This window comes from Haliotis asinina, chromosome 12, assembly GCF_037392515.1.
Source record: "Haliotis asinina isolate JCU_RB_2024 chromosome 12, JCU_Hal_asi_v2, whole genome shotgun sequence".
In the NCBI taxonomy this organism is placed as follows: Eukaryota; Metazoa; Mollusca; class Gastropoda; order Lepetellida; family Haliotidae; genus Haliotis; species Haliotis asinina.
Genome location: NC_090291.1, coordinates 21,069,790 through 21,088,507, shown reverse-complemented (window position 1 = coordinate 21,088,507; position 18,718 = coordinate 21,069,790). Strand labels below are relative to the sequence as shown.

Here is an 18,718-nt window from a genome sequence, read left to right as displayed (position 1 = left end):
GATGGCAAATAGAACACTCAACCAGGCATGACAGCAGATAGTCGACTCACCTAGCATGAGATGCATGCCCTGAATATTGGCACAAGGGGCCATATTGTTTGCTTTTTCATGTGGGTTGAATATGTCGCAACTACGGACTACCATCTTGCACGCCATTCTTTCAGAAACTTTATGTTGAGATATGTAAAAGAGTATGATATGTATGTATTTAAATATATACAGTTGAACCCCGTTTACTCGGACCCCACATGTCCGGAAGGCATCTATCGGAAGGCATTTGGTGTGAACTGATTAATTAGCCAACAAAACACTACTGATGTGAGTCACTCATTAGGATTTGGCACGTGTGAAAACATCTCATCAGTAACGAAAACACATGTTAAGTAGGATTAAAGTAAACTACACTGTAATTGTACTGCATATAACACTTATAAGTCGACCCCTGCTATCTGTCGCGATGCAAATTAAAAATAGTCTCCACATGATCTAAGTCATGTGATCCCGTCCAGAAGTTTACTTTCTGCAGACAGCATAAGTTCAACGCGATGTCATATATTTTTAGGGCATTTAAAATTCAAAAAAAGAACATGCAATTGGCAAAATAGAAACTTTTTGTCATCGATTTATGTTTTCATCTAACTTACCATCTGAAGCTCCACACGCTATATGATTACATCCGAGAAAACCTCACAAATGGTAACCTGCATTCCGCCTTCCATGTATTATTGGTACACGTATATGTTATGATGATTCACTGTTATTACTATTGACTGTTGATTTACTGACATACGTACATGAAAATGTTTTTACTTTCACTTAATTTTCACGTTTTGCTTGTTTGATCCACTTAGCCGGATGTCTCGCTATCCGGACAATTTTCGACTGAAACGGGGTTCGACTGTAGATAGCATGACTTCCTTAGTTTATTTACCCTAAGGGATTATCATATATTAGTTGATACCTATACCTCTGAGTCCAACCCCAACCATCGTCTGCTACATCCGTCCTGTGTTTGCTTTTGAGACGACCCCTCCTACCCATTTCTTATGTTGATAGTGAGACTCCATGACAGCAACATCCTTAATAGTTTTGGCGTGTTTATTATGTTTCCTATCTCCCTAACAGTGGAGCTGTAGTTAGGCTGAACTTAATTTAGCAGATATTTCACACTTTCACAAATCAACTTTATATATTGTGGAGATAAATGTGAAAAATTAGGGTTGTTTTTACTAATTCCACCAATACTTTCATAAACAGAGATATACTTGTAAAGTTTACGTCCTTGTAGTTTGGCTGAGAATTTTCCAGCCACTCTTCGTACATTGCTATCTACATCATGAAAGCCAATAACACACTGCAGTTTGCACTTACTTCTCCAGAACCGGGCTGCTGGCTGAAGCTTATCGATAACTTCTGTCAACCTCCGCTCAAATGCCTTTAAATCTAAAACACAAAGTGATAATTCCTTGAAAATGACATTTTGTTTAGAATCAGCCAAGGCTTTAGTCAGCTATTTTACAAGTATGTCATACTCAGGATACAATTTAACACCATCTATAGAGATGGCAACTGGGATGGAAGCACATTCACAACTACAACCATTTCAAAGTGTAATACAAACTTTCCAAAATATCAGTGATGCAAAATATAAATAATATTCAATGAAAACAGTGTTTCTGCATGTAGCCTTGATACCGATATGTGGTTGTATGATCTTTGGGACCACCTTTAGAATACTGCAAACAAACTTTACAAATTACATCACAGCCTCAATATCACCAGGGTATATGTTCCGATAAATTTCCACTATGCCCAGGATGTATCTACGGCTCGGCCCGATAATTTCATTACTTCCCTTTCCTAGCTCCACATTCTCACAGTAGCCAATCACCTAAGCGGCATTAACAACAAAGATACCGCTCGCAGATGTAAAGATTTATTTGTAGAGCAACTCAGATTTGGGAGAAATGATGCAGACAAATTAACTGGTCTGAAGCTTAAAAACATATACACAAGAACTCTTCTACCTCTATCAGAGAACCTCTCGGTAGTTTGTGTTGCTGAGTTTAATCAGTTAATTAATTTAAAGGTCACATGCAACCAAAAAATCAAACATAATTAAAACACAATTTTCACTTATTCATGATATATAAAATGCATGGTTGATGGAGACAATACAAATAAACAGAATTATAAGCGTATAATTGCAAATCGAAAGTGCAAGATTTTGTACTTGGGTTTACCTCCATCAAAACGAAGCAGCAGCGATACTGAACCCAGTCAGAGCCAGTGAGTTTGTGCACTCAAGTGTAATGAAGCTGTTTCATTGGCCACTGGTTCACTTGACGATACGCTTAGCCGGCTCTTTGTTTACGACGTATAAGCCTGATAGGTGTTAACTGAATGTGGTCAGTCATTGAAGTTGTGCACTGCATTATACCACTAGCAGACAGACACGCAGAGTGACACATAAGTGTCAATAAACCAGACATTGAGTTTTCTCTGCAACAGAGTCTGCTTATAACAATCAACATGGGTTTTTCTTACATAATGAGTAGACTATTTACTTGTTAGTGTACACAAACAAGATTAGACTACTGCTCATGACCTCATACTCAGGGTAGGCATCCTGTTTCAAGCTCCACGAACCTATTTACTGCACATGTGTTATGAGCGCAGCACAGCATAGCTGTTGAAACCACTCTCCCCCCCAACATTGTGGGAAAATCAGTGAATCGTTTGAACTTTGATCTCGTGGGCTTTTTGTCATTTCGGGTTTTTTTAACTTCATAGGTTGATTTGACATTTTTGATGACTTGTTTCTGTAAGTTGAATCAGAAATGGACCGCTGAATTGCAGATCTTATCATTGTACAAAATGGCCACATATATGTTAATAGTACACGTTTATCATTTACTAATACCCGACAGCTTTCTCATATTTGAACATTTTCCGGAATCCACCAAAAAAGTTGTTTAGGAAACTATCATCACTGAAAAGTTGTTATCTGTCTCAGCAGGGTGAAACCACAGGAACAGAACATCCACTATCTCATGCACGGGATACACATGCCTGACGAAATATTAAGTTGAATGCCAACGTGAAACAGTTGATAATTAATGTGTACCATTTTTTCCGTGCTGAAGCCAAAAGGGACAGACCATTTTATGGCATTAATAAATTCTGTAAGTGGGCATCAAAAGCCTTAAGAGTATCAGCAAGGGTACTGACAAATGTTCTGAACACAAACATTGTGAGGGTGTCAAAGTCACACAAATTAAAACACTTGGACAACTTTCTAAAGGACCTTGTAAGGCAGTCTATCAACAAACTCTATTCTGAAAACATATACATGTCACTGAAAGTTGAATCAAGAACACAACCTCAGAGTATCAAAGTACACACTCGGCGACTTGTACACTCTTTCGAGTACCGTTATAAGACAATCTGGGGAGACAACAGGTCAGAATTATGTGAACACCCTGATATTGTTTGCTTGAGAAATTATTTTCTCAGGGTAATAAAGAAGCGCGAGGAAGGGTTCGAGCTAGTGTACTTGGACGAGACCTGGGTCAATGCCTCGCACACTGCCAACAGTCAGTGGGTAGCCAATGTGGGTGATAAGGGGTCACATAGAAAGCTGACTTAGGGAAAGGAGAGGGACTAACCATTCTCCATGCTGGCTGCTCCAGCAAAGGCTTTCTCCCAGGCAGCGACTTGGTATTCAGGGCAAAGTCCACAGATAACAGAGACTACCATTCCGAGATGAACGGTGCAGTTTTCCTCGACTGGATTAAAAAAAACACTTGCTACCAACTCAACAAGAGAAGTCTTTTGTCCCGACATCAAACAGTTGAAAAGGTGATATGATATCATGGCTTGACAAATTTCAGATCACACAGCCTTCAAGGGCAACACAGCCTCAGCTATATGAGATCATAAAAATCCACAAAGGTGAACCTTCCTACAAAGTTGACAGTTACATAAAAAGTAAAGGTCACGATATTCTGCGACTTCCACCCTATCACTGTGACCTTAACCCCAATGAAACAATACGGGGTATTGTTAAAGGTGATGTTGCCAGATCAAAAACAACTTTCAGATTACATGACACAGAGGTTTTGCTTAAGGAATCCCACAACTGAAACTTGGCAAATCTGTGTCAACAAGGTAGCTAACGTCATTGAACAAGGTTACTGGTCTCCAGATGGCTTACAACAGGCAACTGTGGCACCACTTGTCATCCCTGTAAGTTGTGACTATGACAGACGATTAACTGATTAGATTTTGAGATGTCCCCCGTCATGACTGGCTGTTACATTTCTGCGGTCTCAACCCACCGCGACAGATAACAACTTTTGCGTTTTCAATGATGATAGTTTCTTAAAAATGTTCTAATATAAGAAAGCTGTCGGGTATTAGTAAATGCGAGTTGTGATTGACGCACAACTTCCAAGCACAGACAACTGACTGGATAAAAAGCCAGCCAAGGGAGGTAATATATTTATCGGGCCAGGCCATAGATGCATCCAGGGCATAGTGGAGACTTATCAGAACGCATACCCTGGAGATATCAAAGATGTCAATTTGTCAAACATTATTACCCAAAATAATACTTAGTGACACCAGACTGTAGCTGGGTTATCGAGTGTGACGAATTTCCTCTCAGTGCTCTGTCATATCTCTTCGCATTGTCACTGAAAAAGCCCAGTGCTCTTAGAAGTTTGTGAGCTAAAGCTAGCCGGCGATAGTGCATTATATCAAAAACACCAGATTATGAAAGCCTTTTATGTTGAAAATATTTTATATTTTGCTTTCGAGTGAGTGAGTCAATCTTTGACATCACCTGAGCAAGACTGCAGCCATATCGTGACAACAGTTAACAATGAAATGGACTTTATGTATATTATAAAAACCTGCTGACGAAGGACATTAAAACAGCTAGAATATCACAATTTGAAATAGAATTAGCATGGAAAGTTAAAACTTATCTCTCTACTTGGACAATACAATATAAAAACAGGCTATAGATTGCCAACAACAGAAGGTAGATCACCAAACTAGGGACCATAGGAACTTAGAGTACTTTTGCTACCTAGATGGTCCCTAGTTGGATTTACATCATCCCTTTGGCTGCTAGCGATTGTAAGAAATGCTACCCACAATTAAAATACAAGAATACTATGTCTAAAAATCCTGGTAAGTTTTAATTTACTTCAAAGGTTTTGGGATTTACATACCCTCTCAGGAATTTAGCTTTCAACTTAATTTTTGGGACTAAATGGATTATATATAGGAAATGATACATATATTTTCTTCATTCAGTAATTTACATCATTACACAGGTATGAAGTGTATTGAGAGCATTTATTTAAGCCTTAGTAAGACATGTCAGCCATATTCATGCTGCAATTTTTTCGGAAATAATTTGAAAGCTTGCTCAATCTTGTGATATCACCAAACATGCTCATTGTATTCCACAGTACAATCCATATTATCCTTAAAATATCCTTCTCTACAACACTTTTCTGTAAGTAAATCACATGATATCTTAAAAAGAACATTAGTACATGCTGTGAATCTGACATCCTCCATCCCAGTTCAGACCACATCGGCTCATTCCAAACCACTTGTTTTCTTTTAGAGTGAGTGAGTGAGTGAGTGAGTGAGTGAGTTTTACACTGCACTCAGCATTCAGCCATATGGTGGCAGTTCATAAATAATCAAATCTGGAAAGACAATCAAGTGATCAACAGCATGAGCATCTATCTGCACAAATGGGAACCAATGACATGTGTCAACCAAGTCACCAAGCCTGACCACCCGATCATGTTAGCCGACCACTTGGTACAATGGCACTCTGGGTCTTCTTTCACACAGCACTATGGTACCCATAGGGCCAACCTTAGTGCAATGTTAAACAATGGGAATTAAGGGTACGACTTCCCCCTGTATCAAGCTAGATTTTAACAATGAGTAAATATTTCTTTAAATGGCATTTTCAGTCTTTCAGTACGTTAAGATGTAACTAAAGAAACATGTTAAAACAGTTAATTATCTGACGGTAATATATAATTCAGGTGATATGGGAATGAAACGGTTGAGTCTTTCCGGACTATGGTTACCCTTAATAATAGTTGCTTCGTGAAATTAGACCCAAAACCACAAGTAGATTTTGGCAGGTGTCTTTCGGATTCGGAGACATGTTGTTTTCAAGCATGCTCATACACCAAATTGACGATAAAAGTTTAATTGCAGTTTTACGAGGATCACTTTAACATATCCACTTTCTATTTTCAACATAACACTCTTGTGATGATTCTTCGTTTCCTCTTTAAATTCATAGTTACCTTCCGTCTGTTCTGCCATGATGATCTGTTTACGCTATGCTACTTCATCTGTGATTGGCTGAGTCTCGATATGTAAACCAATCAGAGGTTGTGTAACGAGCAGGACTTGAGATTCGCGACCCTTGCGACTGAAAAGAAAGCCAACTTATTTGTCATTTTACGGTGAGTATTGTGGCATAAAAATTTTCCTCCATCGTGGGCATTCATGGTTTTGGGTACAAATATCTCAATCAGTGCTTTATTTCCCCCATGCTCTTACCTATCGCCTTTATTTTACGATTTACTTGGCCTGCAGATCGTCGTGCACTTTTCAACATGGCGGTGGTTTTTGGGGAAGAATATATTTTCATTTTGATAGTTTTACCGCGATTTGAAATTTGTGTTTCCCTTTTTCCGGAATTGGCACTTTCACATCGGTAATATTTACAAGGAAAGTGTTTTCAAACCAGCAGTTGCGTGCAGCATTGTCTCCACATCCTCTCATTACATCGGCGTCTCCTAATTTCGTGAGTTGGGAGATATGTACTTATGTCTTTTGAAGGAGAATAACGTCGTTTGAGGTTTGTTTCATTGCTTGTTCTTAAAATTCTTTTTAAGTCGTCCATTAAAAGTGTACTTAGTGAAACGAATATCGATGAAACTTGAGAATTTGTAGAAAATTGTGATAATGCGAAATTACTCATTGCAAGTCTACACAAGGGAAATGCAGTCAAATCCAGCGTTTCTACAGTTCATTCCAGAAAACAATCGTTATGGTGGTTCATTATTTCTTTCCAATGTTATTGCAGTCATGTACAAGCGTTCAAATTTAACCATGTCGCATTGTTGGGTGATGTACAAGTGTTCAAATTTAGGGAGCACCTTTAGAATTCAGCACCACAATTTCTTGTAAAGACGTTCTCAGCCGTAGGTCACATGTCACTGAGACAGGCAACCAGTTTGTGAGAACACTTGCACATGAATTGTTAGCCCAAAAGCTAAATGACTGAGCTATGTCCACACTGTTGCACATTGTGCAAGTTTACTCAGTCATTCCTGTGACTGTGAAATGAATGGAATGAGTTGAATAGGTTACAGTAATTACAAAGGTTTCGGGTACACTTGGTGTCGTGTGATTGCAATCTACGGACGGTTGCTGGATGGCTCTGATACCATTTGGCACACTCGTCCTATTCCGTGATCTACAAGATACCATGTTGTGTGGAATGATCTGATGTGGTTCGAACTGAAAACGGTTGTTGACATCAGGCGTCAGACATTGATTTCATGGTGCATGCATGAATGACATGCTTGTATAAATATCATTGGGTGCTTTCATGACAGAAAGGTGTTGTAGGGAACACAATGAGGATAATGTGGATGGCGCTAAGGAATGCATTAGACATGGGCATGTCAAGTGACAGCACAAGGATGAGTTAGACATCGAATCATTGACCCGTGAAGGTCCCAGGGTAGAATAGGCCTTCAGCAACCCATGCTTGCCATAAAAGGCGACTATGCTTGTCACAAGAGGTGACTAACGGGATCAGGTGGTCAGGCTTGCTGACTTCGTTGACACATGTCATCGGTTCCGAATTGCGCAGATCGATGCTCATGTTGTCGATCACTGGATTGTCTGGTCCAGACTCGATTATTTTATAGACCGCCGCCATATAGCTGGAATATTGCTGAGTGTGGCGTAAAACTAAACTCACTCACTGAAATCATTAATGAACGGTGGCTTGAGTGCGGTGCAGATTCAAGGACGATTTCCATTAGCCCAAATTTCTACATTAAATCATTTCATCATTTATTTCACATCTACCTACTCTATTGGATTAGCTCCCTTACCCTAAACCTGAACCCTTGAAATAATTCTAATAAATAGAATATGTTTAACCGAACCAGCACGAAAATGGCAGATGTGTCCAGTGTAATGCATTCTTGACGCTTCGAAAAATAAATACAAATAAACTCCATTTCATTGTAATGATGCAAATTACTGAAGGATATAGATATATATGTATATAAGTTTACGTTTATAATTCATTTGATCCTAATAGTTACGTTTGAAACCGAATTGACCAAAACTGCGAATAGTAGAAAATGGCAGAATGTGACCAGTGTAACTCATTCTTACTAAATTTAAAAAATACAAAATCTAAAAATACAGAAAATATAACACCTCAGCACCTCTTAATACAAAGAAATATAAGCATAGTAGTCAAAAAAGAAAAAATATTTCAAACTGGTGTGCAAAAACTATGCGCATCCGCTGGTGAACAACTACTGGAAACTTGCAACATCGTTGGGTTTTTGCTATGACATAGCTGGTAGAGATGAAACATCAGGCGCTGAGCTGGACGACCTTGTTGGCTTCATAGGGCATTGTTTTGGGAACACTCTTTGGAACAAAATCACCTGCAATTACTTTAAAAGACTACTATATATCTTTTTAGAGATTGTGGTGCTGTATTCTACAGGTAGGCCGTATTTAATTTAAATGTAAAATGACAATGATAGCAACTTATTACGCTTTTGTGCACAGTCAACAGATATTTGTAATGTTAAATAAACGTTTTTAAAAGTTTGCGGTGCTTTATTCTAAAGGTAGGCTAGATTTAGCCATGTCGCTTTGTTGGATGTACTAGTTCTTTTAGAAAGTAGTGTCAATATAAAACATGGCCACATCCATGCAGCAGTGCAAATTTGCCAGAAGAGAAAATATGTCACGCGTGTATATAAGGAAAACCTAAAAATCCCATAAATTCCACCAAACCTCAAGATACCTTCAACATGAGCCATTTCGCAAACTTTGGTGAGGGCTACTTCCAAATTGCTCCCCAGAACTGAAACTCTTTTTTATGGAAATGAAATCAATGAGCACTCTACATTTTCTTGGTGTGGGGAATGATGTTCAAACATCTGATTACGATCATGTCTGATCAGTAGTTTAGAGATCCCACATAGTATGTAGAGTTTGCATTGAAGGGTGGCAGATTGTGCTGAAGCTACTGTGGTGGAAAAATTATGCACTACTAATCTCAGTTGATGTTCATTATTTTAATGAACTAAACTGGCTTGTCATCAATAAATGTGGACCAGTAGTAATAATTGTATGCTTTGTGTTTAGCTGACATTTGTCCATAGCTGAAGCATTATCCTCGATGCCAAGAAGTCCTTACCGACGCCGAAGGAGTAGCAGTAGCTCTGCCTCCTCCAACTCATCAGCCAGCAAAAATGCTAGAAGCCAAAAAAAGCGCATCAGATCTCGCAGCAAAAGTCCTCGTCATCAGAGAGGACAAACTTCCCAGGGTCGAGGATCCAAGAGTAGAGAGCCAAGTCGCCAGCGAAAACGTTCAGTCAGTCCCGTGCCAGAACGACCAATAGCTAGTGATGACCCCAAGTATTTGAATGCAAGGATCTTTGTTGGACACCTGCCATCAGACAGAATAACTAGGGAGGAATTAGAGAAGCATTTTCTTCCTTATGGCAATATTTTGGGTGAGGTTATTTCGGAAGAAAAATCCTTCTTACGCTGCATCAGTTGACTTTTTAATGAGGTTATATGACATCTTTAGTGGTGTTTGTTTACAAATTCTTGACTTATGTAATGCATGAACTTGGTATTTACTTGTGGATGTTATGAATGATTAGATGTGAGCTCAAGTCACACCATTTGTAGTTTTTATGAGAGCTCTTCAAACATGAACGTCCATTTTCAGATGCATCTGTGCATCCAAGGGGTTATGGATTTGTCCAATTTGTAAAAGAAGAGGATGCCAGAAATGCTGTTGCAAAAGAACAGAGATCATTAATTAAAGGGTCCTTAGTCGGTAGGTGATATTTCTCTGTGTCTGTCTCTGATGTCACTATGCATCTGATTGCCTTCATTTGCAATAACTATTAAATGAGGAATATTAGCATTCTATTTTCAACAGAAATTTTCTATATTTCCTAAAGCTTATGTAGCAATCAGTTATTACCGTCAAATAGATTATAAGCATGCATGAAGAATATTTTGCAGATATTTTATCAATAATGGGAACCCATCCTCCGATTTATCTTCACTGGATAGTACTGGTTGGTAATCAGCTTTGTTAATAAGTCTTGTGTCAGCTTGTAATGATGATATTTATTTCAGATATATAAGTGTTTCAACGTGACACAGAGTGTCAACCGCATTGTGATAACATTATACGACTGATAGTCAGAAGCAGTCATATTAATTGCTCCCAATATCGTGAGAGGGCAGTCATTAGATAATGTCTCCATGTATGATGCTTACAATAAAATAATACAAAAGATGTTGTTGTTGGTTTATTACTTACTTTGCTAAAGAATTGCTGAAACTGCCTTTTGAAGACGTTTTCTTCCACCTACGAGCCTGTGTGTGAGAGAATGTTGATATGTGTGTGTAGTTGCGGGTTTGCATTTTTATGTCAAAGAGAAAATTTCATGGCGTGTTGCTTTTTTGATTTATCTGTGAACAACTAATATAACATATTGCGCTTAAGAATAGGAGGAAATTTGTTTTTTACAAGAAGGATTTTGAGGTAAGCCAAAAAATTACCGTTCTTTGAATTCTGTGTCTTGTTATATATCTAGAATATCAGACACCTATTTTTCAGAAAATGTACATCAATCATTGATTCTTTGGGTTGTTATAGTAAGTTAACTGGACCAAGGGTCCACCACCATATAGCTGGAATATTGCTCAGTGTGGCATAAGACACCAAGAATGCCAGAGTTTTTGTCACATCATGGTATTTGTAACCTACTAGTCAAATGATTTGAGACTAGCAGTTTATGCTACAAAGAAGAGATTTCAGGAGAATTACAAGTCAGTCTCTCTTCTCATGATTGACAGACCTGTGGCTGTGCTTTCTCATGATAATTGCGTCGTAGTGTTCATTATTTCCCACGAGTGATTACAAGTGTGTTTGTTTCCCATGCACATTTATTTGATTAATTGGAGATAGAGAGAAGGGGCAATGTCTAGCTGTCAGTGTCAGTCTTACATACAGTAACTGGTTTGGAAAGCCCAATGTTTACCTGTCCTAGGTTGCATACTTTCTGAACACATTCAGATTTCCACTTTTAGATTTTTGGTGCTATACTTTTCCAAATCTATCAGATGATACGAATGCAACACTGATTATGCTGTCCTCACACATCAGTTGGACTGCATTTTTCAACCATTCATGCCTTACTGGAAAGCTAAAGATTTTATAAAACTGATATTTTCAGTGTGTGCCGAAAACCTGCTCATCCTATATTGTCCCGAAAACACTTTCAGCTGTTTTATGTGTTGATTATTTCAAGTTTTAGGTGTAAAGAGAATGTCTTGTCTTGGCCATTGGAACAGTGTTTCTAGTTACAGACTATAAAACATTTGTCTTACTTTGAATCAATAAATGTATCTAGTGAGCAACAGTGCAGTAGCTCAATTTGTAACTGATATTAATTAATAAAAGATTACTTTTATAGACAGATATTTCAGTAATTTGTCTGTTAGGGTTAATTGTTCAATAAAGATGGTTACTAGTATGAAAGGGAAATTAAATTTTGCATTTATATTTAAATGTTGAATTTAGTTCATTTATTGTATTTACAAAATATTAAAGATCATGGGAATGTGGCTAGAAATGGAAGACTAAGACTGACATCAGTAGTCTGTGCGATGATTGTTCAATTGTCACTTTGTTAATCCATTCGATGAGGAATTATGGCCTCACCACAATAATTGTCACTACTTACATGAAGGTTATTTCGCAAACCTTAATTGTTAAAGTACTGATACTAGTTCACACATTTGAGTTATTTGTACACCATTGGAATTAAGTGTTTGACACTAGTATTGAAAGTGTTTGCTAGTCACACCGAAGACCTGAGTTTGATTCCCCACATAGGTACAATTTGTATTCCGTAATATTCTGTGATCAAATGTTGCAGAAAGCAAATGTAATAAGTGTTTATGCAAATATGCACCAGTATAGATACTACTGTTTAATTAGCTGTCAATGTACTATTACTCAGTATTCTGTCCATACCGTCAATTTTATGGTACCCCATGATTGTGAAAGAAAATGTGTAATTGCTCTAAATTTACTTTGTTCCATAGAAAACAAGCTCCAGCAACTTAATGTTAGTCATTATTTGTCAATGAGAATTTTGCAAAACATTTTTAATACCGCTCCCTATACTGTGATACACTTCTCTTATGCCTTGTTAAGCTACACATTAAATCTTTGTTATTTCTCTTGCCCGAGTCTACTACACCCACTGCTAACTAAGTACTGAAGACTGCTGGAAATTCTCAATGCCTACCACATGTGTTATTGCTTTCATGTGTTAAGCTCTTGTTATTGTATCATTATTGTTTGAATGCATATTGCACAGTGGCTTTTAAACGTGTGATGATAATGAGGAAAAGTAATTGTCTGGTTCCTTTTCACACACAAAGAATATAATACCAGGTAAATAAGAATCAAGAAAATGAGTTTTCTCATATCATTAATACTCATGAAATGTGTTAGGTTGATAAGAGCATCTATAATTCATGTGTTATTATAAGTATGTGCAACTTGTCAGCAAAAATGGAACTGGAACCTTGCAATTATGTTATTTCCCCTTATCATTTTCTTCATGATAAAATAAAAAAATAAAGATTAACTGAAATGTTTCAGACGTGAAGATGGCAGCAGATGGTAGGCGAGACCGTGTCATGGTTCGGGAACGCAGGCGTTCTCCTCCTCCATTTGCAGAACATCCAGCAGGGTGAGTGTTGACCTATTATACTGAAGGGTTTCATGTACTGCGTGGTAATAGACACACACTGTAATCAGATGTGACATAATTATCTAAAGCAAATTGATTGGCTGAAACGTGAACAGCTTCTGCTTGTAGTGTATGAACTAAGGCCCGTCCAACTGTTCCAGTCAGTCCGATGGTCTGGTCAATATTTTAAATAAACTTTACCTACATCTGAGTTTAAATTGAGCCATTTTCTTTGGGTTGTCTAGTCTGGTTAAATCCATTTGGGGCTGATAATATTTTGAAGTCGCCATTCCTTATGTCTGGCTGGGGTTTGTTCTTAATCATACACTGCTGTTTGTCATTCATTCATTCGTTTGTTCGTTGACAATCACCATCGTTCAGTGGTTTGGATTTTTTAAGTATAATCAGCCCATGAAGAAGAAAGGTTAAAATTGGTCTTTAGCAACCCTTGCTTGTCAGAAGAGTCAAATGACGTGATGATCACCCCTGCATCAGTGTTCATGTTGTTGATGACTGGATTATCTGGTCCTGACTCTACTGTTATCAAGCTGCTTGAATATTGCTGAGTGTGGTCTTTGGCTGCAAAAATAAGACCTGTCCCAGATCGCGGAAACATTTCAAATCATCAAAGAATTTTACAGGTGCAAGTTTAATGGATTAATGGATGGCAGCAGAAAATATTCATTACCAAGTCTGAAACTGAACAAATGCTATTGCTCTGTGTTGTGTTGTTTGTTGTGTTGTTTCCCAGTTAGTTTGGGTGATACTAATTCTCAAATCTCCTGACAAATGATGAAACTAAACAGCTGAAGTTACGTTTGCAGTTATGCACGTGAGCGGGAACGTGAGCCCCCAGTGAGAGGCCCCCCTATTGCTCGAGATCGATCACCGGTGAGAGATCCCTATGATGACCGATACAGAGACCCTTACCGAGAATCTAGAGACCCAGCAAGGCCACCTCCACCACCACCAAGGTATGGAAGCTCACTTCATCTTTGAGCAGACAAATGCAATGGTTGATCTAACCTGGTATTTCCATTGATATGGCTTGGCAACATTTGTACAGTCCATACATATTACACACAAATAGATAAATATATTTCTGTAGGAAATCGGTGACTATTTATCCAAATTTGAACACTGAGTTACAGTAACTAGAATGGTGTTGTGGGGAATAGGTTGGGTCCTCCAAACTCATTGATCATCATCAAGACTTGGTGTGTGTCATTGCTCTGTGTTATGCTGAGTTCAGTGAGCATGATGATGAAAAAAACTTAAAAAACTTGGGGCCTGAATTGTTTGATAGGCATTTCTTAGAATGTGGCAGACATTCTATGCTCAGTCTTGATGTAGAGACATTGGTATTTCTGTCCGGTTTATAATTTCTACACTGCAGGAGGTATTTAGCCTTTGTAATATTGCATTCAGTTTGTCAGTGTCTCACCTCAAGTTTGGTCTTGTTATCAGAGAACTATAGTATTCCCAGAAATTATTGAGAATCATGTTGCGTCATGTAACTCATTACGTTTATTAATTTCTGGCGTTTTACTTACATAAACATGTTAAAACATCATCCTTTTACAGTCTCAGTCTTGTTTTAGTACTTTGTTAAACCTCCTCGCTCAGCAATGCATGCCTGAATACGCCTAGGCACACTACCCATCAAAGTTTGTAGGTAATCGTGTGACAGGGTATCCCAATATTGGACCACCTCGGCCTTCATATCTTCAATATTTCTCAGTCCCTTTTGGTTTATTCTGTCCTTCATGACTCCCCACACATTCTCAATTGGGTTTAGGTCTGGGCTGTAACTGGGCCAGTCTAAAACTTGAACATTTTCGCCCGACAACCACTGTTTTGTGTAGAGCTCAGTGTGTTTTGGGTCATTATCATGCTGGAAAATCCAATCATCTTAATACAATGTTTGTGCTGTCGGAGGAAGGTGACCATTTAGAATGTCAGCGTATCTTTCTTTTGTCAAGTTTCCCGTGAAAACACACAATGGCATCACTCCGCGAGCCGATATGCCACCCCACATGTGAAACTTCGGGCTATGTTTTGGTCGCTGGTAGATAGGTTTGACAGTATCTTTGGTCCAAATTTTCACACAATCAGGGAAAAGCCAAACAAAACTTTCATCCGAAAAGAAAACATTATCCCAATCTTGATTTTCATGAGCCCGACACCAGTTTAAACGTTTTTCCTTTTGTGCATCTATCATCAACGGCGAGGGAATTCCACGTTTTTTCACCCAATTAAGTCTCTGTAATTCCTGCCTAACTGTTTCATTGCATACCTGAGGACTTCCTCTGCTAATCATTTCATTTCTGATGTTCTCAACACTTTTCATTTTGCCCCTACTCACAATCTGCCCAAGTCTTCAGCGATCCACAACACTGAATTTCCTAGGCCGACCTGCCCCTGCTTTGTGCTCTATCCCGGTTCCTGTTTGAATATTTCTGTATACTGTAGACAGAGGAATACCATGTCTACAAGCTAACACTTTAGCATCAGCCTCACCCCTTTCAAAATCATCTAGAATGAGCTTTCTTTTCTCTCTTGCTGTAAATTCTGCCATGTCAACACAGGAAGCCGTCTGCTCAGACAAGGGAGATAACTCTTGACGTAATGAGCTGCCTTCTAAGCCTTCAAGAGTTGTCTCCCTTATTTAGTATGTTTAGTGCATAGTGAAAGCCCTTTTTCCAATCTTAGCATCATTAAAAAAAAAAAAAAGATTTTCTCAATAATTTCTGGGAACACTGTACATGTCACTTAAAGTGGATAGTTACATGTGTTTAAACATTTGCAATAGTGCATGTTACACTATGGGGTAATAGTTTGTGACATATTGTATGCGCTAAGGCAATAACTACAGTCAGTGTTAGCATCAATTATATTTTGTTTCAGTCCAATGAAGTATTGATCTCATCATGTCCATTTATGTTCTGGAATGCATGAATCACACAAAATATTTACCGCTCTGTAGATTTTTGCTTTTCATGACATCATCATGCGATATCAGTGCGACCTAATTCTTTTATGAATGAACAGCTGTGGCTATGGCAGTTGTCCATACTATGCAACTATGTTGTATCCTGACAGAACAAATTCCAAGATCCTTCTTCATTTTGGCCACATGACCCCCAAACACGCCTCTTCTATCATGGGGGTGTCCATGGTTACCAATTGATTCTTCGCTTCCTTTTCACCTCACAAGAGGATACACCTGTTTGTGGTTTGAGAATTATATCCTTCAACATGAGTCTTCTCTTTTCTTCCTTAGACCTCATTAAATTATGTTCTCTGTATTCGTAATTTTTCCTTATCCTGAAGTTGGAACACTTGAAATCTCTTGAAGTTAACATCGAATTGAAGCAGACGTACAGTACACTCACTCATCAGAAACCTCATCATTATGGTCACTTTACCAGCCTTGTTTGTCATTCTTTCATTGCCTGACAAAGACGGTTGGAGGCACTTTGGGTCCCAATACAGCGAAACATTTTATTTTTTGGTCCTATAATCTGAATTATGTCGTAGTCGGTTTTTGAATTGTAATTACTATCTTCATTATGTAAAATTACTTTTGAAGTTAATAAATTTCATGGGTTTTAGACACACATTTTTGTCAACTTAGACTTGGTCCAAGTTGATGAAATCGTGTTCCCAGTGAAAATTATGGCTGTCGGCTGTTGTTCTGCATTTAGTACGTCCTTCATGCAAGCCTGTTTGTTCTTCCACTGTTCACTGTGAACTTTGCAAGAATTTATCAGATTCAGAATTTGCATTATATTTACATACTGTACAAAGGCATGCAAAGAGCAAACAACGAAGGCTCTCATGCGAAGGTCATATGCACGTTGTCTGTGCACGGAAATCATAACCATTGTCTGCATCCTCACGTCGCATATGAATGATGTTCCTTACATCAACTTGCCAAGTGCTCACACTCAGGGATCCCGCTATTGCCGTAAGTGTTCACTGTCTGCATCCCCATTCATCAGAGACACTGTCATCGTTCTTCGTCTTCATCATATACAGACTTCTGTCGAAAGGTGCAAAGGCACTCATGGAATGGTAGCTGTGCCATGGGTACACATAGACAGGAGGACCACAATGACACTTTCTGCATGGATATCGTTCCCCACTCACGCATGTACTCTCGGAAGGACAGAGATGGACATTGTCATTCTCCATCACTGGAGGAAGCCCTCCCCTCAGACTCACATCTTACATCGTGGATCACGAACAGTTTATACCTACAGTCGAACCCCATTGTCTCGAACTCGGTTGAGACGAATTCTCGGATGAGTCGAACTGACATCTCGGTCCCTGCCGATTTCCTTATATTTATCATTATTTTTACCCTGATGTGTCGAACTAGATGTGTCGAATTCCCGGTTGTGTCGAACTCATTGTAGGGTCCCCAAAGGCTCTAACAAGTACAAATTTACCCTTTTGTCTCGAACTGTCAAAGCTGGTTGTTGCAACTGAAAACTTCAGTCGCGCAATCGGAAGTCATCCTCATAAACGTGCTACCTACAGATCAAAAGTAACGATTAACGGACTCAACAATCAAGTGACATGTTTTACTACGCATCTATACACACATTGTCAGCACACTTACCAACTGAACTTTACTCAAACAATTAACCATAATTAAGTTGTTATCAGTGACACGTTGATCACGGACCGACAGGATATCTCTAAACAAACAATGGCGCATGTTGTTGTCATGTGACAGTCTATGTTAGCGGTCATGTGATTTCCTTGAAAATAGAAAATGAGAAGTGAGGAAAACGAAGTTGGATTATCTAAATTGATGTTTTGTGCTGTCAACTAAATGGGATCGCTTGTGAGTTTGTTAAATTATTCTTGTTCTTATCTTTTTGTATGCATATTTATTTGCCGTGACGAATAAAGTGATTGAATTGATTTACATTTGTATATGTTGTAATTTAAAGATCAATACTGCCGTAAACGTTTATTGCAAAGATATATTTTTCGTATGTGTATCCTACTGCAAAATAGCGATGTGTTAAGCACCGGGGTCGTGTTGGTTCTTGGTCTTTTCAGTGCTGACGGATGTGTCGAACACTCGGATAAGTCGAACTTTCCCCTTGGACCCGACGAGTTCGACACAACGGGGTTTGACTGTATTCTCCTACCAATATCATGAGTAACGGGGACATCGACACTTTCTGTTGATTGTGCTGATATCAAGCCATCCCAGAAACTAGATCTACTGACCACATCTACTGTCCTGAAACAGACTCGGGGAATACAACCTTACGAGCAACTGATGAAACCCTGTATTTCCAGAGACACGATGTGATAACGCATTTATCTAGCTGAATGTTTCCACTAAATCAAAACAAAACAACACGCATCGAATCGACTTGCTGCCATGTTGACACCAGCTGATCGTTTGACCTCAATGCACTGCACGTTTCTAAAGGCTTGTTGATGCACGCTTTTCTCACCTCGCGTCGTCACCGAGGCGTAGCAGGGTGATATGACTTTGCGGCGGGAGTATACGATTTTTATACTCCCGCTGGCGGATCCTGATGAATGTACATGGTATTTTATCAGAGTCACGTGGACCAATC

At 38.7% G+C, this 18,718-nt stretch overlaps 2 protein-coding genes across 4 annotated transcripts in view; one reads left to right on the top strand and one right to left on the bottom strand.

The window, feature by feature from the left end:
- Positions 1 to 6,419, bottom strand: part of LOC137258285 (nuclear envelope phosphatase-regulatory subunit 1-like) — a 22,820-nt gene extending 16,401 nt beyond the window's left edge. Inside the window, exons 1-2 of the mRNA XM_067795913.1 lie at positions 6,351 to 6,419; positions 1,372 to 1,443 (exon numbers count right to left, since the gene is read on the bottom strand). Of these exons, the coding sequence (XP_067652014.1) occupies positions 1,372 to 1,443; positions 6,351 to 6,369 (91 nt within the window). The 5' untranslated portion in view covers positions 6,370 to 6,419. The remainder of the gene's footprint in view (positions 1 to 1,371; positions 1,444 to 6,350) is intronic.
- LOC137258280 (nuclear receptor coactivator 5-like) overlaps positions 6,347 to 18,718 on the top strand; it is a 25,787-nt gene continuing 13,415 nt past the window's right edge. The window contains exons 1-5 of one of the 3 annotated variants that reach the window (XM_067795905.1): positions 6,347 to 6,512; positions 9,463 to 9,833; positions 10,055 to 10,165; positions 13,019 to 13,109; positions 13,934 to 14,083. In XM_067795905.1, the coding sequence (XP_067652006.1) occupies positions 9,497 to 9,833; positions 10,055 to 10,165; positions 13,019 to 13,109; positions 13,934 to 14,083 (689 nt within the window). In that variant the 5' untranslated portion in view covers positions 6,347 to 6,512; positions 9,463 to 9,496. Of the gene's footprint in view, positions 6,911 to 9,462; positions 9,834 to 10,054; positions 10,166 to 13,018; positions 13,110 to 13,933; positions 14,084 to 18,718 lie in introns of all 3 variants that reach the window. The other 2 variants (XM_067795907.1, XM_067795906.1) reach the window with 2 other exon arrangements.